The 25,706-nt window shown below is 36.7% G+C and overlaps 2 protein-coding genes and 1 non-coding gene across 7 annotated transcripts in view; 2 read left to right on the top strand and 1 right to left on the bottom strand.

Annotated features, from left to right (window-relative positions):
- The window catches only part of mta3 (metastasis associated 1 family, member 3), a 32,826-nt gene extending 12,561 nt beyond the window's left edge, over window positions 1-20,265 (top strand). For 4 of the 5 annotated variants that reach the window (XM_089122140.1, XM_039661340.2, XM_039661341.2 and 1 more), the window contains exons 10-19: window positions 2,561-2,635; window positions 2,774-2,832; window positions 3,002-3,123; window positions 3,570-3,727; window positions 5,947-6,169; window positions 9,913-10,005; window positions 10,081-10,263; window positions 10,359-10,390; window positions 12,668-12,792; window positions 19,114-20,265. In XM_089122140.1, the coding sequence (XP_088978266.1) occupies window positions 2,561-2,635; window positions 2,774-2,832; window positions 3,002-3,123; window positions 3,570-3,727; window positions 5,947-6,169; window positions 9,913-10,005; window positions 10,081-10,263; window positions 10,359-10,390; window positions 12,668-12,792; window positions 19,114-19,279 (1,236 nt within the window). In that variant the 3' untranslated portion in view covers window positions 19,280-20,265. Of the gene's footprint in view, window positions 1-2,560; window positions 2,636-2,773; window positions 2,833-3,001; window positions 3,124-3,569; window positions 3,728-5,946; window positions 6,170-9,912; window positions 10,006-10,080; window positions 10,264-10,358; window positions 10,391-12,667; window positions 12,793-15,164; window positions 15,185-19,113 lie in introns of all 5 variants that reach the window. The other variant, XM_089122141.1, reaches the window with a different exon arrangement.
- A 145-nt stretch (window positions 20,266-20,410) lies between these two features.
- hcar1-4 (hydroxycarboxylic acid receptor 1-4) lies at window positions 20,411-22,553 on the bottom strand. The gene is made up of 2 exons (XM_039661344.2): window positions 22,304-22,553; window positions 20,411-21,660 (listed from the first exon to the last, which is right to left on the bottom strand). The coding sequence occupies exon 2, from the start codon at window positions 21,632-21,634 to the stop codon at window positions 20,690-20,692; it is 945 nt and encodes a 314-aa protein (XP_039517278.2). The 5' UTR covers window positions 21,635-21,660; window positions 22,304-22,553; the 3' UTR covers window positions 20,411-20,689.
- Window positions 22,554-24,422: 1,869 nt separating this feature from the next.
- On the top strand, window positions 24,423-24,516 carry trnai-uau (transfer RNA isoleucine (anticodon UAU)). The gene is made up of 2 exons: window positions 24,423-24,460; window positions 24,481-24,516. It is a non-coding gene; the product is annotated as a tRNA-Ile (tRNA).
- Window positions 24,517-25,706: the final 1,190 nt, after the last annotated feature.

Raw genomic sequence — 25,706 nt, forward strand, 5'->3', positions numbered from 1 at the left:
TGCACAGAAATTTGGGGTGGGGGGAAGAATTCATTCACTGATGCATCAGTTCTTTTTTTTTTTTTTTTCAAATGATTCTGAATCTGTCCAAAAAAAATCTTATTTGACAAATAATTACAAAGAAATGGCAAGTGACGCATTGAATTAAGTGACATTTTGTGGAAATGGAGGAAAGACTTTTTTTTTTTTTACTCCAATAATCCTTTATTTCCAAAAATCATTTTCACATTGCATACACTACTGTTGCAAATTTTGGGGTCAATAACAGTAATGTTTTTGAAAGAAGTCTCTTATGCTCACGAAGGCTACATTTATTTGATCAGAAATACAAAACAAAGTAATGTAAATTATCAGCAAAAGTTTTTAGAAAAGTGAACTTCTCCTTTAATTAAAATATAAAACATTTATTTCAAATTGTAAAAATATTTCACTCACCCCCATGTCATCCAAGATATCCATGTCATTCTTTCTTCCGTCGAAAAGAAATGAAGGTTTTTGATGAAAACATTCCAGGATTTTTCTCCATATAATGCAGTGGGAACCAAACGGTTCAAGGTCCAAAAGACACTTTCAGTACAAACTGCAAACTGTTCAAAGGGCCTTAAATGATTCCAGACGATGAATAAGGGTCTTATCAAGCGAAACGATCGCTCATTTAAAAATAACAACAAAATTGTCGCCTTGCTCTGTACTGCGCAATGCACGTTCGTGACTCTCCTGTTCGAACTCGTTCATCGAAATGAACCAATCTTTTTCCTAATAAATTTGTTTGTTTTGTTCGTTGACTGAACCAAATGACTCTGAAAAAGATTTGTTTGTTTTGTAACGAAAGCTTGAATCACAAATTGATCTCTATACACAGCCTAGAACGGCAGTAATGTTGCTCGATTTGCTAAGGCAGCATACTCTGTCTGCACGCAACCTATCATATGCACATTTTTTCAGTTTTGACCGCAAACTTGAGGTAATTTGGTTGGATGCTGTATTTGACCGTTTATAGCATTTTGCCTGTTGGAAATACATGCTCAGTTTTATTGTTATTTTAAGGAGGGGTACAATTAAATGAATGGCAAAACTAAACTCAGCATTTCTTGTGGGTCACATCATGTACCCCAGTTTGGGAACCACTGCTATAGAGAAAAAGAACAGTTTAAACAGGGTTGTTATACAGTATGTGGCACTGTAGAAGAAGAAAAAAGATAGTTTAGTGTAGCAAAAGGAAAGAAAGTCACTTCAAATGATAGGTTGGAGGAGTTGCAGCAGAGATGAGGTGAAGACATGATGTTCGGCTGAAGCGATGGGAAGATTGAAGCAGCTGAAAGGATTGGATTTGAAGTGTGTTTCTTCTTGACCTAGCTGAGAACATTTTGATCTGCTCATTCAGAGACAAGAGTACTTATTTGTATAGGGAGTGGAGTGAAAGCTTTGGTATTGGGGTGTGAACACAAGAAAAAGCTGTTTTCTATTGCACTGAGAAATTGGATTTTTACTCTGGGGCTTTACTTCTCAAAATGGAATCTGCTCTTCTACTGAGCCACTTTGTTGCACACAATAAGAACTACTGGTTCACAAACACCAAATAGGCCATTAGAGATTGACTTGGCAGGGTGGTTTAAATGTCAGGTTTTCTCTTCCACTTTCTGTCTTAAAGCAGTCATTGATAGTGATTGATTCGTGTTGTGATTAATAGATAGAAATGAATGATGTTGAACATTTATCATCACCCCTGCAGGGTTCAAATACCTAATCGAGCTTGTCTGGCTGATTCTGCATTAATTCTGTACATGTGGATTAGAAGTTTCACAGGGTAAATGGCATTAAAGTTCAAGCGGCTCATGCAATTGTGTCAAACTGTAGTAATAATCTATTATAATGATGTTACCGTAACACTGACAACCTAGCAAAATGCATGTTGTCACTTTATTTACAGAATGTGAAATTTACTAAAGATAAAACGTTATCAGTGATTGTCTCACATTGACAATGTATAAAAAAAGTTACATTTCATCCAACATTTGTAATGTCGTTGTTTTATAAAACTTAGTTTTATTTGGTTCAAGTCATTTTTGTAAAGCACAACTCAAGCATAACAGTTAAGATTCATAACAGCATAACAGAACCTGGATTCATAGAGAAGAAACGTAATCTAATGATTCGTATCCTTATTATTGGGTTCAAAGAAACCAGCCACTAAAAATACATAGCAGCACCTCAGGATGTTAATCTAAATGTTCTTCATAACACCAGCTGTCGGCACAGAACACCTTTGTGTTCATTTTTATGCTCTGCTCACCCTCGCATACATGCGGGCCAAAAGTGGGGGCTCGGCCAGCTTTAAATTAAGATTTCTTAAATTCTTTGTGACCGATTAATACACGTTTCCTTGCGCTCAGCAGGTGCTCATGAATAATCATGCGTGTCTACATGTGATTCCAGACATACCACGCTCCGACTAAATATTACATTAATTCCACCTATTTTAACGAATTAAGACCAGATTAGCTGTATCTTCAGAATGGCACCTTCTTTCTGACATTTTAAATGACCTGTTTCATTTCAGCTTCCTTGGAAGTCACTGACCAGCATCATTGAGTATTATTACATGTGGAAAACCACAGACAGATACGTTCAGCAGGTGAGCAGCGCTTAAATTCTAGAAAACGTTTTGCTGTACTTTAATAGAAGAAACACTAATAATCTGGAAATCTCTTTCTCTGTTTGCTCTGACTGTTCTCAATCTCGCTTAGTGCTGAATGTTTATGACTTTGTACAGAAACGACTGAAGGCAGCTGAAGCAGAGAGCAAGCTGAAGCAAGTCTACATCCCCACATAGTGAGTGTGGACATCTTTCAAAGACCTGTACACTGATTTAAATAGCCCTTTTTACGTCTGATATATTAGGATCAGTCTTAAATGCATCTCTAGTGATCACTTGCGCTCAGATTTCGATTTTGCATGTTTATATTCTTGTGTGAAATGTAATTTACTTTTCTTCTCACAGTAATAAACCCAACCCTAACCAGATCTCTGTCAGTAACGGCAAATTGGCAACTGTGAACGGTGCAGCAGGCACAGGCAGTTTCCACACAGCCGGAGGCGGACGCGCATGTGAGAGCTGTTTTGGTGAGTAAGGACCCTCTTCACCTAATTACAGTCAACACAGCCATCCAATCAATTCACTGCTTTTCCCGAAGGACATGTCACGCCTCCTGTAATCAATGGGGCTGGATACTGCGTTTTCACCCTTTTATCTTCCAATCTGATCAATCAAAGCTGCCGCATCTCAATCCATGCGATCAGCAATGATTAGTCTGGGTCAATATTGCTTTTTAGTAATGAATAAAAGCATCCCTCTCGACACCTAATTCTTTCATCGTGTTGTAGGACATCACGTTATATTTCTTTTCTGTTTGCAATTAGGTTTCCATTAAAGTTAAGTCTTCTTCTAGACAGACTTAGTTATACTGAATTAATTGAATGGGAAGGACATTTTCCTACAGAGTATGACCCACCAGGCGTAGTTAGACCCTCATTTTTCTTTCTTTCATTTCATTCTTCTCTTTTGACAGGTGCACAGTCTGCTCAGTGGTACTCTTGGGGTCCTCCAAACATGCAGTGTCGCTTATGTGTGTCCTGCTGGATGTACTGGAAAAAGTATGGTGGCCTGAAGATGCCAAGCAGAGCTGAGGGGGTAGAGGAAAAAACGCCTCCGAGCCCTGCACCCAATGTAAGTACTGTTCTCAGTTTGGATCTGCATTGAGGTGCATACAGTATATAGTTCAAAAGTTTGGAGTCAGTAAGTATTTTTTTTTTTTTTTTGAAAGAAAGTATATTTACTTAGCAAGGAGGATGTATTAAATTGATCAAAAGTGACAGTAAAGACATTTACAATATTACAGGAGACTTACAGTTCAATTAAATGCTGTTCTTTTGAATTTTCTATTTATAAAAGAATCCTAAAAATCATGGTTTTCACATTGATCATATGAAATCTGCATATTAGGTAAGGGTGGTAATTTTTAAGCAGCTCACAGATGTTAGTGTTACCACTTAAACACGCAGTCACACACAGCCACATGCCATGAGTGCTCTTCATAAAGCGCACTTGAAAGCAGCCATCTGTTAGTAAGTGTGATTTGTGTTTTTAATAGGGGTGTAAATCGTAGCCTTAATGATGATTCGATACAAGCCAATGATTTGATTATTTTCGATACTTCAGAATTTCCCGCGATACAATTCGATACGATACAATACTAGATATTTTTACATGATATCTATTTCAAAATAGTTAGCCTTTTATTGATAATACAGAAACAGCATTAGTGGTAGGGCTGCAACAAACGATTATTTTGATAATCGATTAATCTAACTTAATGAACTAGTCGTCGATTATTTCGTTGGCTAATCAGTAAGTTTGGAACAATTATTCAGCTTTTTCAATTAGTTAAAACATTGAGTTATACATATTCTTACTTGAATATAAAATTAAAATCAGTTCAGCTTTTGAAATAGATGTTTTAATGAACTTTGAGCCAACTAAACTGGTCATACTATTTAAGTTTTCAGATTTCGGTCCAACTCAAATCACACACAAATTTTCTCAAAGCATTGTTTAATAGGACCACTGCTTTTCTTAGAACTGAAACAGAAAAGGGACCTTTACTTCAGGACACAAAGAATGGTAAAATATTAATCTGCAAATCATTATTATAAGTATAAAATTACAGTCTTATTTTTTACATGACAATTGAGCTGACAGACTTTCTCATTCACCTTTTAATTTACAGTATGAAAAAGTAACTGCCATGATATTCTTTCTAACATCCCATTTTGTTAGTCTTCATGATTATTGAACAAAATACAGGCAAGTGATAAGACTATAATAGTGTTACAAAACAGCCCTGACTCCTAAGCTCAATCAAGCTTTATTCTATGCAAAATAAAATGCAAAATATGCAAGCATGTCAGCCAATCACAGCAGTGGCCGGTGACACTGAATCCCACAGCAGACACACCCCATCAAACTGAGCGTTAAAATCAGGCTATGAAAAATGCCTTTTATTTTTAAATTATGACTATTTTTGATCTAAAAACATACTAACATTATAAGGGCAACCCAGGAAACTTTATACAATAATAAAATAACCCCATGTCATCTTTAAGGGTTTTTGTGTGTGTGAAATTGGCAGCAAGCAGACTATGGCTGTTTCTAGAGCACACCATAATGCCTTCTCTCATCTGCGGTTAAATGCCAAACTACTTACTACTTTTCTTTTTTCTGATGGTCTCAGAACCATTGAATAGAGAATCGTGATGCATCAGTGAATGTTTTTTTTTTCTTTTCCAACCCATAATATGACAATGATTTCTGAAGGATCATGTGACACCAAAGACTAGAGTAATGACTGCTGACAATAAAGCTTTGCCATCACAGGAATAAGATAGATAGATAGATAGATAGATAGATAGATAGATAGATAGATAGATAGATAGATAGATAGATAGATAGATAGATAGATAGATAAACAAATAAAGTTATTTTAACTTTAATTTTAAAATACTGTACTGTACTGTATACTGTAAAATTACTGTACTTTTTGATCAAATAAAAGACTTCTTTCAAAATCATAAAAAAATCTTACTGACCTCATACTTTTGAACAGTTGTGTATGTATAGGGGTCATGTACTGTTATCTGCAATTGACAAATCAGAATCAAATATTTCAGCGAACAGAGTAAAATACTTGGTTAATGTTTATTACACTGCTATTCTACTGTTCATTATTTCATGTTTGTTCATAAAATATGAAATTATGCAATTTAAATTGTTAATGAATTTGTAATATAGAAATGAACATTAACCAAATTTTTAACCATAACACTTTACATTGTTTTTCTTTTAACAACAATCAACAATCCTTAATTTCCTTGTCTGTCTCTCCATAGGAGATTCGTTCTCGTGGCCACGGCGCCCGTCAGTCTTCCCACATGGTTCCAATGAGGAACAGCGGCAGCCCCAAATCCTCAATGAAGACCAAGCAGGCGTTCCTCCTGCAGGCCACGCGCCTCACCAAGCTGGCGCGTCACATGTGCCGCGATCTCATCAGGCTGCGCCGGGCCGCGCGCCGCCCCTTTGTGCCCATTAACTGTGGGGCCATAAAGGCGGAGTGTAAGAGCTCTTTAAATTCCTAACTTCAGCCTCGCGTGCAAATGCACACACACACACACACACACACACACACACACACACACACACACACACACTCACACACACGCACGCACACCCACTTACACTGTCCCACCCGCTCTGTTCCCCGATCACACCTGTCCACATCTCGCTGTCATTCCTCCCTTCCATCTTCCTGTCTTGTACTGTTTTTTTATTATTATTATTATTATTATAATTATTGTTATTATATTTTATTTTGGTTTTTGTATTCTCCCCACCCCATTTCCAATAAAGACTGCCTGTCCTCCATATTTTGCGTTTCAATCATCTTTTCAGTTCAAATTCACTTTTTTCCCCACCAACCGTATTGATTTGGTTTAAGGGTATTACAATGTTGTTTAAATTGAACAGAAGCACATTTTTAGCACTTCTCTTAGTTTGTAGAAGAGTTGTTTATGCATACATTACACGCAAAAAGACTGACAAGACGCTCTATTATGCTTGCTTCACCTTCCATTGTAATTATACTTGAAATTAAATGCATATCATAGTCTGAGCCTTATATTTATTAAAAGATTCAATGAAAGACTATATATATATATATATATATATATATACACACACTAGGTTGACTATGACTAGGTGAGCTGGTTTGTTTATAGGTACTTTTTTTTTTTTTTACAATGTGCTTTCTCCTTTTTTCCTCTTAAGAAAGATAAGCTGTTATGGTTTTCCATTATTTTCCCCCTCAGTATCATTCCCTACACTCATGTTAGTGTTTATAATGCTCTGCACTACTATTGAAGGAAATGGGATATATTTTTATTGCCTCTAGTTATTTTTTTGGGAGGATTGTAATATAAATTCGGTTGCAGAGTGTGATTGACGCAGTATAGGATTTTAGTGTGTGTAATTTGTAAATGGTCACTATTAGACTGCTATTAGACTGGTGAACGTGTTGGGGCGTTCTCAGGACAGTCTGTTGTAGCAGAAGGATCTCTTTGCTTTTGCACTGAACAAACCCCCTCTAATGTCGACAAAGGATCTTTTTATTTTTTTATAATTGTTTAGTTTATTTTAAGATTTTATCCATAACCTCATGGTCAAACCTAACCATACAATTAGAAATAGTAAGCACAGGCGTTCAACATATACATGTTTCTGCATTTTGCTTTTGGCCTTTTTAATTTTCATTTGTTTAACCACTATAAAGTGCGGAAAAAAAATGCACTTTTTGACAGAGATCAAATGAATCATTACGATTATTTGTCACATCAACAGACGCAAGTACAAGAATTCTTAATGGTGCGTAGCAAGATTTATAGTCTAAATAAAGTCCCTGTCAGAATAATCTATGAAGATTTGTACCTGCTCAGTGTGGAATCTTGGTTAGTGTATACGCGGTAATGTCTCGGCTTTAATTTTTGCCATTTCTACTCCACAGCCTCTGAATATAGACAGTTTCATCACTGATTGTACCCAAGAGAATCTTAATATCTATGGGCAAAATGTCTATTTTATTGAAGCAGAAGTGGATGTAAAATAATATATATATATATATATATATATATATTCATTATGATAATTGAATTGCTATATTGTATACAGGCTGTTAAGAGGCATGTATGTAATGAGATGATGAAGTGTTAGCTCTTCTGTTGTGCTATTCAGTAATGCAAAGATGATGGATTATCAATCTCATCATTGGTGCAATTTATGCTCTAATTAATTAGATGTTCAATAAGTTGGAAGAAGTCATTTACAAAACACTGAGTCATGCAATTGGAAAAGTGTAGACATACAGTACAGTACATTAGTCTATTTGCTTCTCTTCTTGTGATTTATAAAATTTGAAGTTTGTCCTCTTCAAGATTTTGCACACTAGTTAGTAATTTATCAAACTGACAATTTGAAATGCTGATGAAGCTGGTTCAGTGGTGTCAATTGATTAGGACTTTGTGCCTTAGGAAGTGTTACATGGGCACAGAAAGAAGAAATGGCATTAGACCCGCAGTTCCAAAGAGAATGGTATGCGGTTTATGCAATAATTCACGATTTTTGAGGGCCTTAAATTTGTCATAGAGCGTATGCAAGTTGGCTTTTATCAATGAAATACTAAGTTGGAATGAAATAGGCATACACATATGTCCTACGCATAGGACATGTCAAAGAAATGAAACCAATCACCCTGTAATCACTGTTGACTTTGCAGACATCATGGAATATCCTATATCTCATAAAAGTCATGTAACTAAATTTAAGGTTATTTTGACAAGAAGTGGGTTACTAATAGCCGGACCATATCAGGTCTATAGATGGATGATGGCTATTGCTTTCTGGGATGCATCTCATATGTTTTTCAAATAAATCACAAACTAAAAACCTAAAAAAAAAAATGCAACAAGCTTTGAAAAGAAGCCCAAAGATGAGTTTACAGATCATGGTTGCCAGCCTTTGCTCCGAGGACAGCTGTGTCCTCTTGACAGGCACTTGTAAATAGGTCAGTTTTACAGGGAGAGCTCACATCAACAGGGAAAGAGAGCCAATCACACGGTCCTCTCAGTTTTGCATCGCCCACCTCCCATCATGCGAAACCTCCATTCTATGCTTCCATTCCACCCCTGTCTCCACCCCAGACATGTCTGTATGTATCCCCAGCCATAAGAAGTTGTTCTGACATCTGTGTCCTGAAGCACGGGGGACCCGGGGATGGGGGGCATGCTTTTTGGTTTGTCTCTCTCTTTTTATTTTTCTTTGTGTGAATGTCTTGTGGGTAACCAAAACACAAATAAAACCATGGCTGAAACCATCCTATCTGAGTCCTTGTAGTTTCATGTGTCTCGTGTACCTGTCCATCACTGTTGCACGTACACCGACGGGCCGAGCAGAGCGTCACTCGTGTGAAATCTCGGACTGCCGTGCCTTCATGACTTGTTTACATGCACACACTCATAAGAAGCTGCTGTGAATGCAACATTACATTTGTTTTTCCTCTTTCCAACCTCATTCAACATGCTGGCTAACCAGGTTATGTTCAACATCTTGCCTGCCCATCAGAGACCGTGCATGAAAACCATGGAATAATCAAGTTTACCCCATCGAAAGGTGACCTACAAATGTAAATATGAATAAAATATGAGTTTAATAAAACATTCACAGTCATGAGAATTCAAAGGTGAAGAAAACTCTCGGAGAGAGTGTAAAACACAAAACTCTTTCAGCACCTCCCTTAAGGCACAGGTTTCGTTCAGTTTAACGGTTGGATTTTGGAGGGTTCTTTTTCACATTCAATATTGTTGAAGAGAGTTGTATCGGTACATCTTCAAGACAGTTCCTCTCCAAGACATCAAGAAGAACTGCCTGAAGAGAATGGTTTTAAACAACTTCTGACTCCTTTTGGAGTTTTAATGAATTTTAAACGAACCGAAGAAAGTTGGAGTGATTGTAATGGGTTCATTGCGGTCAGATCAATACTCCAGAGTTCAGCAGGAATAAGTTGTTCACTAGGGCCTAAAGAACGAATAGTGGAGAAAATGAGATTTGACTCTACTTGCTGCTCCTGTGAAAATGATTGTCTTGTCAGAAAGATAAGTCACCGCAGGGTTGCTGTATCACCGTAACATCCATCAAGCCAGCCTGTTCAGTTTGCCTTCTATTGGTATCTAAGTGTGAATGTCTCTTTCTTGCTCTTTGACTTGCTTCTATCTCCGTTTGTCTGTTCTGTACCGCCCGTCGATGAATAGATATGATCCGGGTGTCGGAGGGCATGACAGGGCGACCTATGAAGCCCAAATCCTCCCAGAGGAGCACCCTGACCAGTGTCTTGCAGTACCTCGGTGAGCCACACAACATTAGAGCTGTATCCACTGGCATGTAACTCTCGGATCACGTTGAATCTGCTGTCATTTCAGAGTCTCGTCCAGCAACTCACGTTCAGCGGCCTCATCGCACCCCTGGCCTACAGGTGCAGCCCCCACGACGCCTGCTGTCCTCTCTTCCCAGCCATGGCCCGCTTGGCATATTGGGAAAACGGAGCTACCATCACCACAGCCGGGTTGAATCCGCGGAGAGGAGGGCCGGTGCTCCAGGACAAGGTGGGTTTACAATTAAAATGCGTGCTTGTATAATATTAAAGATGGAAGTCATTATAACATGCTAATACACACACAACTCTTTTTTTTCATGATAGAAAATCCAGCTCATATTGTGGGACCCATTCTGGTAAGTATATATAAAATGACTGGATTCACTGGTATCACAAAACTTTACATTTTGCCTAGTTTTTATTTGTTTGTTTGTTTGTTTATTTGAAAGTTGGTGAAAAAGTTACTTTTTTATTAAACCAAAATATAAGATGTATTTGTATAAGTTTTGTTACTTATATGTGTTATTATATAAGCTTGTTTTGCTTTGGTGTGTCTTTTGTTTAGATTTTTAGTTTGTTTAGTTGTTTTTTGGTGATCTGTTTTGTTTAGTTTTGTTTGCAAAATAATTATAAAGATGACTAGGTTGGTTGATACTTGTCTCAAAGCAGGAAGGACTCTAGGTATTACCGTGTGCTTTCATTAGACTGGAAAACAATAACTTTTCATTTGTGTTGATGAGACAAACTGTACATTTTTATTTTTTTGTAAAAAAAAACATTACATTTCGCCTAGTTTTTATTTGTTTGTTTATTTTAGGGCTGTCAAACGATTAATTGCGATTAATCGCATCGAAAATAAAAGTTTGTGTTTACATAATATATGTGGGTGCACTGTGTATATTAAATATGTTATATATAGATATAAATACACACACATGCTTGTATATATTTAAGGAATATTTTCATGTACTGTTTATAGATTTATATATACTTTTATATTATATATAAATATAAATATATTTTTTTTCTTAAATATGCATGCATGTGTGTGTAATGTGTATTTATATATATATATACAAAATAATTATACACAGTGCACCCACATATATTATGTAAACACAAATGTTTTTATTTTTTTTTTTTACTTTTATTTTGGATGCGATTAATCGTTTGACAGCCCTAGTTTATTTATTTGAAATGATTAAGTTGAAAAGTAACTTTTTTATTAAACTAAAATATAAGATGTATTTGTTTAACTTTTTATTACATAAATCCCATACTTCCATCAGTGCTATTTCATCAGCTGACTGTTTGTGTGTTGTGTTGTGTTGTTTTGGTGTTTTGTTTTGTTTTTGTGTTTTTATTGTGTGTGTGTGCTTAATTTAGTTTAGACTTGTTTGCAAAATAATCATAAAGATGAGTAGGTATGTCCAAACTGTTGATTGATACTTGTCTCTCTACCCAGACTGAAGCAGGAAGGACTCTAGGTATTGCCATGTGCTTTCATCAGTCTGAAAGACAATAATTTACTAGCTTTAGGGAGTGTTGTTGAGAGAGAGAGATTCCATCTTGTAAAATATTCAAATGCAGATATTGTTGAGGCTGTGAATTGGTTGAGGTGACAGCTTCAATCTCCAGTCTCTGAGATTTCCCACTGATTATTATGGCCTGGGTGAAATGGAAATGAGAAGTGAGAGATGGCAAAATAAACACAATGGCAGTCACTGTTCATCAGTGAGATGAATAAAGTAAATATAGAGGATGGATCTTCACCTCATTATTGGCCTGTCAATTCTAAAAGATACATATTGGAAGTTGCTTTATTATTCTAGTTGTTTATCACTCTAGATATTTTTTATTTTTATTTGTGGGACCAAATAACGTATTGGTCCCAGTTCGGATTTGAAACTAAGACACCAATAGAATAAAATTGGTTTGTGGATTTATTTTGTGTATTTTGTTAAAGTTTACTAGAGGTCTATGTCTTATCTAGTATTTGTTGGGGAGTTACAAAGTTAAGAGAGAGTAACTTAAACTTAAAGGAATAGTTCACTTAAAAATGAAAATTCTGTCATTTCTTACTCACCCTCAAGTTTCAACCCTGTGTGAATTTCTTTCTTCTGCTAAACACAAAAGAAGATATTTAGAAGAATGTCGGTAACTAAACATTTGATGCATCACTTAAGTAACATCAACTGTCTGGTTACAGACATTTTTTAAGTAAAGGAGAAAAATAACACCAACAGGGTTATAATATCCTGCATTATTCTGCCTATTATGCCTACTTAAATTAAACAAATACAATTGTTTACAATATTTTACAGCTTTCAATATGAAAAACAGTCAATTTCAACACAGAAAACAATCGACTAATCAACAACTTGTTTCAACAACATGTGAAATTATATGTATGTCACAAAACTAAGTATTCATTTTTATTGCTAATATGCTCTTTCAACTTATAGTTTTATAGGGAGACTCTTGAGCTTTTAGACATCAATCAAATGTTTTATGCTCTCTAAAATCATTACTGAAGTCCTTTGAGGGCAAAAAGAGTAACTCTTTTTGAATCACATAGAGTATCAATGTTTAAAAGTATTGGACGTAGTTTAAGATTTCCTTTGCTTTTTTAGCAGCATAATGGAAGCAGCACCGGTGGCTCTAACCTTCGTGCCAGTGGCCTGATGCTCCGTAAGAGACGACCCAACTGGATCGATGCCCCCGATGACAGCTTCTTCCTGGTTTCCCGAGAGACGAGGTGTGCAATCCAAACCTTGCTGTCCATTTTGCCACTATTTCCCCAGGCATCGCACTCCTCAAACCTAAACTTGTTGAGGCCTTGTTCACTAAGAGACACTGAAATACACTGGCCCGTACATAGATCTTAGAGACGAATTTAATAGAAAACAGCAGGGCAGACACACTCCATGTCAAAAAGGAAACCGTACCTTGTTCTTTCATGATTGGCACCTGCAGAGATTATCCCCTGAGATGGCACGACACATCTGATTAGGTTTCCATCCTTTTGATTCAACCTTCACCTAAGAGTGACTGATCTTGGTGACAGGATTGGCACATGTGTAATTACTGCATTGGTCATACCCAGTGACAGTGGCGGGTAAAGCGGGTCTAAGACAGAGTCGTCAGTGTAGGAAATGGGCCAGTCAATCTCAGACGTCAGGAACAATTTTTCAATAACAAAGATCCTTTAATTACCAATAGCCATGATCCCATTAATCTGTGGTGGCATGGAGAGACAACTGAAAAAAACAATTGAGTTTTGATGCAGATTGAGGTTAGTTTTAATCCAGACAGATGAGACTCCACAGGTAACTTAACACTTCACAAACACACATACGCTACCAGTCAAAAGTTTGAGCACACAAGACTGATTCTATGATTCTCATTAGCCTAAAACCTGTTATGCTTGGTAAATGTTAAAGGGTTAGTTCACCCAAAAATGAAAATTCTGTCAGTATTTACTCACCCTCATGTTGTTCCAAACCTCTATGTGTTTATTTGTTCTGCTGAACACAAAGGAAGATATTTGGAAGAATGTTTTAAATTAATCAAACAGATCTCAATCTCCATTGACTACCATAGTATGTATTTTTTCCTACTATGGTAGTCAATGGGGAATGAGATCTGTTTGATTAAAACATTATTTCAAATATCTTCCTTTGTGTTCAGCAGAACAAATAAACACATAGAGGTTTGGAACAACACGAGGGTGAGTAAATACTGACAGAATTTTCATTTTTGGGTGAACTAACCCTTTAAACTCTTGAAATTTATATAGTTTTGTATTTAAAGGGATAGTTCACCCAAAAATGAAAATTCCGTCAGTATTTACTCACCCTCATGTTGTTCATCTTCGGAACACGAATTAAGATATTTTTGATGAAATCTGAGAGCTGGATCACTCCACCATACTAGTCCATAGGCTTCTTGAGCGATTGAAACTTGCCGGCCTCGAAAAGTTATTAAAGACATCGTTAAAACAGTCCAAGTGACTAAAGTGGCTCAATCTTAAGTTTATCAAGCGACGAGAATACTTTTTGTGTGCAACCCCCCCCCCCCCCCTTTGCCTCGAGTCAGGTTACTAGTGTTGTTGTGCGTCACACGCATCACACACGACCAGCGACGGCCAATTTGAGCCTACGTGTGACGTATTACACTAGTTTAACTGACTAGAAGGAAATGAATAGTTCAAATAAAGTCGTTATTTATGTTTGATTTTGCTCACAAAAAGTATTCTCCTCACTTGATAAAGTTAAGATTGAGCCACTGTCTTTAATAACTGTTTGAGGCCGGCAAGTTTCAATCCCTGATGAACGAAGGTCTAAGGGGGTTGGAACAACATGAGGGTGAGCAAATACTGACATAATTTTCATTTTTGGGTGAACTATCCCTTTAAATTTAAATATTTTTTATGTATTAATTTATTTGAAATTTGATGAATAAGTTACATATTTAAAATCACTAATCATTAAATTAAATCACTTCCATTTTTGTTATTTCATTGTTTTGCTACCTTTTTGCTATCGTTTTGTTTTGCTTTGTTTGTTGGTTTTATGTTTTTAGTTTAGCTAAGTGTGTCCAAACTTTTGATTGCTGGTGTACTTGATGCGCAGATTTTTGTGAATTGCCTTTTTTTTTATGTTCGTATAACAATGTATAGGCATGACAAAATAAATCAGCAGTGTTGTTTAGACTGAAGATGGTCTCCACGGCCATCCTTCATCCAGTTCACAGTAATATGGAGAAAAGATTAGTTTGATATTTGCTTTTAATTCTCAGTCGACTGAAATGAAATTAAAAAGGATTAAGATCTGCAGACATTATTGGCTCACTTTTGACCAAACATGTAAGACTGCATGAATTTTACACATTCACATGCTAATGATTGAAATCCCTGTTTGCAGTGAGTTTAAAGTACAGACTAGGTGTGAAGTGTGTCTGAAGGTCTAGTTACATTCAAATTAAACTAAAGTTAATTAATTACAAATAAAGATAATTTGTTTGGAGTAGGGGAAATTGGACACAATTTGCCCTGTTGTATCATGGATCAAAGTGTTTTTTTTATCTACTTTTTAGTGACTGTTTGCTTGTCTCGTTTTGTTGCTGCAGCTGTTAGACACCTGACCATGGTAAGATTGCACGCACCGTACACAAAGGCTAAACCACATTACCTGTGGAGTCTTGCAAAATGTATGAAATGTATAACCAAAAGAGACACTCAATCAACCTGTACACTTAATATATAGCGCCATCCTGGTGGCTTTTGACACCTCAACCTGCAAAATGTGTTGTTTTGCGTAATGTGGATCAGATAAATAGAAGTCAGATAGTCATAATAGTTCACCCACAGCAGCAAGGGGGTTTGGTTTTAACATCTTTGGCATTGAGAAGTAGATCTGAGCTGAAGCTTGAAGAAAAATGCCTCTCCATTACAGCCACATCCATATGAGCCATGACTTGCACAGCTCCCTATGGCCTCCAGCACTGGAGCGGATGCTTGGCTAAATTTAGCGCCTCTGCTCTGAAAGATTAGCCTTTAACAAGGCAGGAGACCCAGAGACAAATGGGATCTGGTCTGTGGCTGAGCCTGGTTCTCTTGCGGTTTTACACCATCATCACACTCTTGTCAGGAGTCTCTTTCACTGAAATTGCAATCAGATTACATTCAGATGTTGCAGTTTATGTTAATATAGTTAGTAAATATGAACTGAAACCTTTACATTTGACTGTTTCTCACTATATAGTATTTGTAGCGTTTTGCATTTGCTTTGCAAAAGAACTGATTTAATCCATCAGTGCAAAAACATGCAGCCTAATCACAGTTATATTGAGGCTGTATGGTGTTAATTATGTCTTTTTGTTAAATTAGCGTCATTTATGAAGTAGACAGAGATGCTATAAATGCAAGCACACGTACACAGTACATTCTAGATCGTCATTATATTTCTTGTTCGAGACCCAGTTAACAGTTCTTTTTTTGAGGGCTGTCCTCTTGTGGATGTCTGTAGGTCTCATTTATTTTGCATGAACATTAGACCCAGGCTGCATTCCAGTCCAAAATTGTCATGCCCTTCACTAGCTATCTTCCCTCCGTCTCGTTCACTCGGATGTACGTCATTGCTTACGTTGCTTGAGTGGCCACTACTGGCGGAACCTTTGCAATAGAGTGCCGAAGTGATGACGTCACTTTGTAGGACAACTCGGAAGCTAGCGGCGCATGGGTTCCCTCGATCGAAAAGCTATGCATTTTCCCCGTAGACTTTTGGAAAATCGCAAAAAAAAAATAAGATCTGTGTTTAACAAAGAGTTGTGTCCCTTACACGTTTTGTCTTTCAAGATAATCTTTACAAGTTAATGCAAAGTTTCTACATTTTGAAGCCTATATAAAGTTTTTTTAAAAATGCAAGCAGGTTATAACTGTTGTGTTCTATCTCATACATCAAAACGTGAAAATATTTAGAGGCTTTGTTCACCACAGGCCTTATTTCAGGTGATTTAGCAAAAAACCTATTAAAAAAATCCCATAGACTTTAGAACGAGGGAACCGCTAGTGCTAAAATGCTAACTCATAGTGCTAAAATGCTAGTGCTAAAATGCTATCACTTCTGCGTTTTGGCCTATAAAGTGACGTCGTAACTTCGGCACTGAACATGTGAAGCCCTTGATTGATCACTTAGAATTCACTATGGGGTTGATTTATTTTATTTTTTTATGCGGCATTCTCTATGTATATAGGTGTTTTTGAGGTTTTTTTTAAATAGTTACTATATCAGAGTTGTTTATGGTGGTAAATTAAACGGAATATGCGTTGCCGTCCCAATCGTGCTGCATTGTGGTATCTGGAGCTGCCTGAAGTGTACCTGTAAAGTTGACTCGCGACGGTCTGTCCTGTCCACTTCACAAAGTGGAACTCACTTCAAAATGGCGGCAGGGATTCCCCCGAGTTGAAGTGCTTGGGGAAGTTCACAAGTGCGTGTCTAAAAGTGGACTGGAACGCAGCCCTATAAGATTCTTTCCTTTCTCTTTATGTTATAGACCTGATCACAACTCGAGCATTTATGCCTCTAAGCCGTGGATCTATATTGCTTAATAATTACAAGCTCTAATATCTGTAACATGCCAAGCTGAACACAATTGTAGTCAACAGTGATACTTGATATTTTATAGGCCTACATGTAATTTCATTCATTCTCCCCTCATATTGCAAAGCTTGCTAAATATGATAAAGCATGTTAGTTCTTGTGTTTTTCCTGTCACAAAATTTGGGAAATATCCTGCTTGCTCAACAACCTGTCCTTGTGCTTGCACAATGATTGCACAACACAGGGTGTTCAATGATAGTTTCATGAGCATTCAAATTTATTGCTGTGACTCTATAGTCAAAGTTTTATTTTAATATCACAATGCTGATATAGGCTATATTTAACTTTTGATATAAGATTTTAAAATATTTTTTTAAAAGAAGCCTCTTGTGCTAACTAAAGATCCATTCACACCAGGAACGATAAATGTACAACTACGAAATATTAGCTACCAGCGGACAATGTCGTTTTGCTTATTTAAAGGACTAGTTCACTTTTAAAGAAACCTTTGCTGATAATTTACTCACCCTCATTCCTCCAAGATATCCATGTCATTCTTTCTTCAGTCGAAAAGAAGTTAAGGTTTTTGATGAAAACATTCCAGCATTTTTCTCCATATAATAGACTTCAATGGGAACCAAACGATTCAAGGTCCAAAAGACAGTTTCAGTGCAAACTGTTCAGAGGGCTTTAAACGATTCCAGACGATGAATAAGGGTCTTATCAAGAGAAACGATCGCTCATTTAGAAAAAAAAAATAACAACGTTTAAGTTTTATAAGCTCAAATGGTCGCCTTGCTTGTTCTGTGATGTGCGTTCGTGACTTTCCTGTTCGAACTCATTTATCAAAATGAACGAATCTTTTTTCATGTCATTTGGTTTATTCAACGAACGAAATGAATGAGTTGACTTGGGAAAAGATTTTTTTTTTAAAGTGAACTACTCCTTTAAGTTTTGTCATCTGCTGCTTCAAATGCTCAAGAATTCTGATTGGTTGTCACTGTTTTTAAAGTTACTACGATATTGTTTCTCTGTGCCATTCCGTTATTGTTATAAATATGTATGGACTCCCACAAATGCTACTCTTTTATAGTCTATTCCAAACAATTGCTAGAACTATTTATGGTTATCCATACTGACACTTTTGACAATGTATACATCCACAACGCATTCTCACCCCAAGGCGTCACCTTTGACCATGCTTCAATATTTGACGTTTTAGGCGCCCTTTAGCGTCACTTACATGACGCGATCCTACGGCGTCATCTAACTGACGCTAAAGGAAAGCGTCTGTTAGAGGACGCGGTTAGGTTTAGGTGTGGGGTGGGGGTGGGGTACACGCGATCCTAGGGCGTCATCCAACTGACGCTAAAGGGCGCCTAAAGCGTCAGATATTGAAGCATGTCCAAATGCTTCCCATGGCGTCAGTTAGGTGACGCCTTGGGAGTGAGAATGGGCTGACATCCAACGCACTTGGCACCCTTTAGCGTCAATATGAGACACATGTATGGGCCAGAAGGCGCCTCCTAGTGGTCTAACCCTAACCCAGAACTAAACCTACCCATAACCGAAGTGTGTTATATTGACGCTAAAGGGCGGCATTGTCAGAAGCATCACTATATGACGCCCTAGGATGAGAATGCGTTGGAACGATAAGGCTGCATTTATTTGATCAAAAATACTGTAATTTTGTCAAATATAATTACAATTGATCTAAGTGCTGAAAACATTATTCAACAAATGCAAAAATATAAACGATCTTTAAGGATTAATAAGGTATTTTTTCATAAATTATCTAACAATAACAATACTAGGCTATATCTAATACTGTATCTAACAATACATTTATCCAGCTCAGCCATAAATCAAACCAAAAAAAAAAAGCATCTAATGTGTTGTTAAATGTAATTTTTGCATGATTGATGACATTACCAAAGGCAATGATTTGTTATATTTTATTTTCCTGTTCCTCTCAGGAAAGCCAGGAGGCTGCTCTCCCGTTCACAGTTAAGAAGAGCATGTAGACAACCATGTGAGCAGATCAGCCTGCGTAGGGTCCCTCAGGGGCCAGCCCAGGTACCTGTACTGGCGCCCCCTCACCCCAGTTTACGGATGCGAGGTCCAATCGTCATCCATGACTGACAGTCATCTGCATTGTTCTCCCCAGTCTGTCAGTTTACCATTTGGAGTTTCATTTGCCTATTCAATCTGCGTCCTCTTCTCCTAAAACTTTCGCTTCCACCTCTGGACAAAAGGCTCACAATAATAAAGCATTTAGCTAATAACCCAACCATTTAAATAAAATGATACTTGTATATTCAGCACCTCCTTGGATGGCAGCCTACGGCTTTTGTTTCAATATCTTTTTAAGTACTAAATGCTCATTAAGTTTCAGTACAAGCGCAACTTAAACACTTTTACCTTGCAGCAACTTCGGCTCTGAGCACTGAGAATCTATGGCTGTGGCAACTAAACGTACAAGGTTCGACAAATGTGTATCATGTACAGATCAACGCTGATGCTGACCATTCAACAGACTCTTTTGAGAAGTGTTAGTGTACTCTTTGTAAATTCAGTTAGCTCTGCATTGAATGGTTTCCTTTATTTCTCTGTATCTTCTGTGCGTATCATGACAAGTACACGTCTGTGAGCTGTTTTTATATTGTATTCATGCGAAGGCTGGATTGGATGTTGAGTCAATGGCTAATTGGTGGTTTTAACTGAGAGCATGTTTCAATCAATTCTTTTAAATGGAGATTTTGTAATGATTTGTGGAAGTCAAAACAGCCTTTGCAACTCTCTATAAAATATTTATTCAGGACATTATGGTTCTGTTGCCCTCTTTAAGATGCCAGTAATACCCTTTAGATGTTTGTAAGAAATGTATTTATGGGCTTCTTAACAAATAAAGGCAACTTTTCAGCACTTAACCAATTAAAATTGACAAATTGACCTGGTAGAAGTCATAATTAATATTTGGCTAAGGGAATATTCATTATCCCGGCTGTGTATATAGCATGTGACAGTGAAACAATAAGCTATTTTGTTTTCAATGCTTCATACATTTTTGTTGTATTTTATTGTATGTCACATTTACTGAAAAATGATAAATAAAAAAGTGCAGTACAGATTGTTTTTCTGTGTAATAGTACAAAAAGCATAACAGTGTACAGTATAACATATAGACATTCTATAGGCAGAATTATAATTCATTAGGTCATTGTTCAGGGATAGTTATGTCACAATTTTCTTTGCCTCATGTCCATTTCCTTCCATCATGACTTTCTACTGATGTATAACAAAAATATATATTTTGAAAAATACAATGAACACAATGGGGCCCTAAATAGACTTAAATGGACAAAAATAATTAAAACATTCTTCAAAATATTGTCTTTAGTTTTCCATAAGTGTCATACAGGTTTGGATCAACATGATGGGTGAGTAATTGATGAATGAATGTTCATTTTAAGGTGAAGTATCTCTTTAAGACACACTTTATTTTTTACCCTCCCAATTGCAATGAATGTAACAAACAGTTTCTCAGGTAGATTAAGTTTTTTTTCTGTTCTTCTTCACACTCATCTTGAATTTCGTCAGCCCCACTGAGTTGGTTGTGCCTTTCAAGGTGTCACGGTACCAAGCGTTAATGTGGCAGTAGATGACTGTATCCAGTGCACAGTTCATGTAGGATAAAGCTAAAGAGGCATGAAGACAAACTATGAGAAACTCAGAACAGGGGAACACTTGAAGTAAGATGCCAAAAGTGACTGTAGGTAAGAAACACAAAACAAACATGATCACAAGAAACAGAAGCAATCTCACTGCCCGCTTCACCCTGCGTTGTGTGCCCTTAGACTGCTGACCGTGGACGCGAGAGAAAACGCGCACAAAACTGAAGACCACCAGTGTGAACCCTAGCAGGACCTCCATCAGCTGTACTGAATTATATATCCTCATTTGAACCGACGGCCATGTCCATGACAGATAACTGTGGCATGTGAGCTTCGATGAGTTTTTCTGAGATGCAAGAGCCAGGTTCAAGGCGGCTGGAAGGCGAAGGAGTAGAACACCCACCCAAACTGTGCAAACCAACACAATTGCTTGTCTCACACTCATTCGAGAAATGCGATGGTGTGGGTGAATTATCCTGAAGAAGCGGTCCACGGCTAAAATCGACATGAAGGCCATGCTTGTTGAGTTGTTTACAGATATAATATACAGAACGAAGCGACAAAAGGATTCACCAAATATCCAGTCTTCACCACGAAAGAGATAATCTATGAGGAAAGGCAGCCCAGCGAGGAGTAGGAGGTCGGATATTACCAAGCAGAAGACATACACATTGTAAGCTTTCCATGGAGACTTGAAGAACAATATCCAAAGAGCAAACACAAATCCAGGCAAGCCAAAGATGAACTCCAAAATGAAAATGGGCTTTAAAATGGAGGAAACAAGAGTCTGAGATTCCATGCAGGAGGAGGTGATGTTACTCATGATGAAAAGCAGTGCGAACTTGTAACCTAAAATTACATTGATATTGTGTTAAGACAGTTTACAAGTAAAACAGGAAAATCCTGAAAGTGTCAAACATTTATAATTTACTATTAAACTTTAGGGGTGAGCAGGGCACAACCTAACGCAGGGCTAGTTGTAACCTTCCTCATATGCTAGCATGACCAAACTTAATGTATTTACCTACTAATTCCTATATTGGAATTATAGGAATATAATCGGTACAGCTAGGGGGTGAGTAATTAATGACACAATTTTCATTTTTGGGTGTACTAACCCTTTTAAAATAAAATAAAAAACAGCAGAAATTTTAATTAGCAAAAAGTAACTCTAAAAGTTAAAAATTGCATTTTTTTAAATATATATTTAGTTTGCACTGTATATTTTTTGAATTGCTAGTTGTAATAATATTTTAAACTGTCATATTATGGTAAAGTTACATTGTTCCCTTACATGGGGCATATTGTCACACTTCCTATCTTGAAATTAATGTGAAATACAAAGCAATTGTCCAGTTCTGCTCAATTAATTGTAAATTATAATGTTTTATAATTACGTTATCCAAATAAAGTTTTATTAATTCTTAGTCTTTATATCTGGCTAAAGAATAAAGAATATAATCAAAGTAAATTAATGGATTTCCAGACTTACCACACGATCAGGAGCTCTCGCTGTTGTGGAGGAGAACAATTTTGTAATTTGTAATTTGCTGTGTGATGAAACGATATAGTGTGCAGAGTCACGGAAGATCTTTATCTTTACCTTTTGTCATTATTATTTTATTCAGACAGATCACAAACCCGCATTAACATGTTATTCTGTACGCGGTGAATTATGACCGTTTGACATGCTGGTAAAAGATCATAAACTTTTGTGAAAATGTGATGTCACTTCAGGGCAGGGCAGTAGATCACGTGCAGCCATGACGTCAAAGAGAGGTTCCCTCGAGATTTTGTTAATGGTTTTATGATGGGGTTTTATTTCTTTTACGGTCAATGGGTTTTATCAACAATTTCTTTGTGTCCTCTAGGGATGGGGAAATTATGCCTCGTGAAGCAATGAGGCTTTCCCCTGACTGTTCCGGGAAAAGATTCAAAGCTTCGCGAGTGTCGATAACAGCGCCATCTGGTGCTTATTTAAAATAAAGCAGCCAGAAGCCTGTGTAAGAAGCTCTGTCAGATGAAGCAACCACAACACACTCCAGTTTCAATGGTATGTGAACAAATAATAGCCTTGCACATTTCTGTTTGATTTGTCTATAAGTTTGACAATAAAAGGTAAAATGGGCTTATGATTCAAATTCAATAAGATCTGGCCAGTGTAGGCACACACATAGTGAATACGAACATTGTGTGATAGGATCATCTGCTATTAACTGCTTAGACACTTGGCAGTGAAAGTGCTTATGTAACCCTGACAGAAAAGTGATAAAGATTTAAATTATTTTTATAAAGTAATAAAGCTATTACACAGTGTTGAAGTCTATTTCTCATACTACTGTTGTATTTTAATTTCTGTAAGTGAGTAACATTAGTGATGTGGCAAATACCCAATGGCATGCAGAGATGGAAATAAAAATACAAAATACTGTGTGGAAAAATGTATTTAAATACAAATACAAAATACTATGTGAAAAATAAATAACAATACACAACATGCGGCCATCCGGTCACAGTAATTTGCATGTGCCTGACTTTCTTTCTTTCTTTCTTTCTTTCTTTCTTTCTTTCTTTCTTTCTTTCTTTCTTTCTTTCTTTCTTTCTTTCTTTCTTTCTTTCTTTCTTTCTTTCTTTCGGGCAATTACAAATAAACGTAGGCCTATGCAAAATAGCAGACATTTATATAGGTCTATACTTATTTCTAACCAGTTTACAATGTGGTCTATTCTGAACACTTTAAAAAAAATCATACTGTAAAACTGTGGGAAGCTTTTCTGCTATTTATTTAGCAAAGAATGGATGGGCGATGACCAAAATCTTAATTTTACTTAACAGTAACAAAATATATCATGGTTTCACAATTCACCGGCCTATCAGTTTTCAAAATTGGAATTCATTTAAATTCATTTGACACTACTTTTTTTTGTTTACTATATTTATATGCTAGCCTACTATTTACTATTCACTATATACTATTATTAGTATATAACTAAAAAAATCTGAAGATTTTTGGGGTGTCTCATTCATCAATGCTTCTTTTTCCACTCAAACGTTAAATAATTCCTGCACAAAAGCTGCACGAAAAATGCTTATATAAACGATTTAGAAAAAGTTCCATCGATTCTTTATATCATCGATATAACATGCGGTAATGCTTCATTAGCTACCTAATGCTGCAAGCTTGATAAAATTCAACAACCGATCAAAGACAGATTGGCTCACGCTATTTGCCCACTTGTCTGTGCTCTTTTATTATTTCATGTTAACTGAGGGCAAATCTAAATGATGTACAATTTTAACTTTAATCAACAAGTAGAATTGATCATAACATCCTCGCCTTATTCCAAAAAAATTGCTGATCCAACCCCGTTTGGTAGGGTTGGGGGGAAGGGGCGTGTCTTGTCTAGACTAGTTGATACACTAAATCATTATGAAAATACTTAAATACTTAATATTAAATGTATTTAAATACAAATTACATTAGATTTTTACCAAAGGCTTTAAAATACAAATTGGATCAGAAATACTGCCCATCCCATCCACGCCTCTACATTTTTGGAAATAGGCTTCCTAATCGGTCATGAACAGTGTTATTGCAATGAGACGCCAGAGCTCCAGTGGCGCAATCGGTTAGCGCGCGGTACTTATACAGCAGTACAAAGCAGAGCAATGCCGAGGTTGTGAGTTCGAGCCTCACCTGGAGCAGAGTTTTGCACGATGACTAAAGAGGTAGGTTTCTATACCTCTCTAAAACGCTTAATAATAACGCTTGTACACGATCCTACATGATCACTTATCTAAGCATACAAAGGAAACAGATTTATCAAAGATGTCATAAACTCACTGCTATATAATTCAGCTGCAAATGTGTGGACAATTCAAAGGAAGCGCATTGTGTGTGAATAAACTAGACGACAATGTATTTGGTGCTAATGGCGGAACGTGGCCTCTACGTGGCAGCATTGACTTAGTAGACATTCGCCACGTGTTCAAACCACAACGCTCTGGAACTTTACTCTGAAGTGTGTTTGTCTGAGAATGATAAAGTGTGTTCAGGTATGGCCATTTTAAATATACAATTCATAATTGTACAGTTTATTTTGTTTCATTATTTATTTTCATTTTCTCCCTTTGTTTTGTTTTACTTCCGGACACAGCTGTATGTTTTTTTTTTCAGAGTGAAAATGCAATGCATTGATATCTAAACAGAAAATGCAGCGTTTTTGTTGGCACCTTTCCTTATAACTTTAACTAAATGGTTGTCTTTTTAAAAGTCTATTTTTTCTTCATGTGATTGTGAGGTGTGAGTTGGATGATGTACCCTTAGTCGCAGAACCTGACTTTACCACAACCAGTCAGATTTGAGGGACATTTACAGTTTATGTAAAGTTTAGTTTAATCAGGGTTTGGTGTTCCGTGGTTTTGTTACATCAGTGTTATTCACATATTTTCCCTCTGATTTTAGGGATATAGGGTTAAGGTTAGGGGTAGGGATAACATTTTCTGAAAGGAAAGTTGTTCCAGGATCAACAAAATATATTGAAACAGCAACACATCTAACTCGGGCATTTTAGTCATCCAGAAACATCTCATCACATCAATGGTTTCATATGTTTCTGTTTAAATTTATGTTCTTGGCACACATTTTACACGTAAACATCATATTTACATATAAACAGCACGGCCTTGTACATTTTTTTGGTCTGATCAGATTTCATCTTAGCTCTACCACTGCCAACACTGTCATGTCGAAATCCCACAAAACAACTGCTGTGGGTTCTTGATTGAGACCGAACAGAGCAGAATTCTCGAATAAACTATTTCACATGCTTTTTCACATCTATCTATCTATCTATCTATCTATCTATCTATCTATCTATCTATCTATCTATCTA

The sequence above is a fragment of the Pimephales promelas genome, chromosome 17 (assembly GCF_988280905.1).
Source record: "Pimephales promelas chromosome 17, fPimPro1.hap1.1, whole genome shotgun sequence".
NCBI lineage: Eukaryota > Metazoa > Chordata > Actinopteri > Cypriniformes > Leuciscidae > Pimephales > Pimephales promelas.

Coding starts and splice junctions, on each gene's coding strand:
- hcar1-4 (XM_039661344.2), bottom strand. CDS start 21,634: ATGAGTAACATCACCTCCTCCTGCATGGAATCTCAGACTCTTGTTTCC.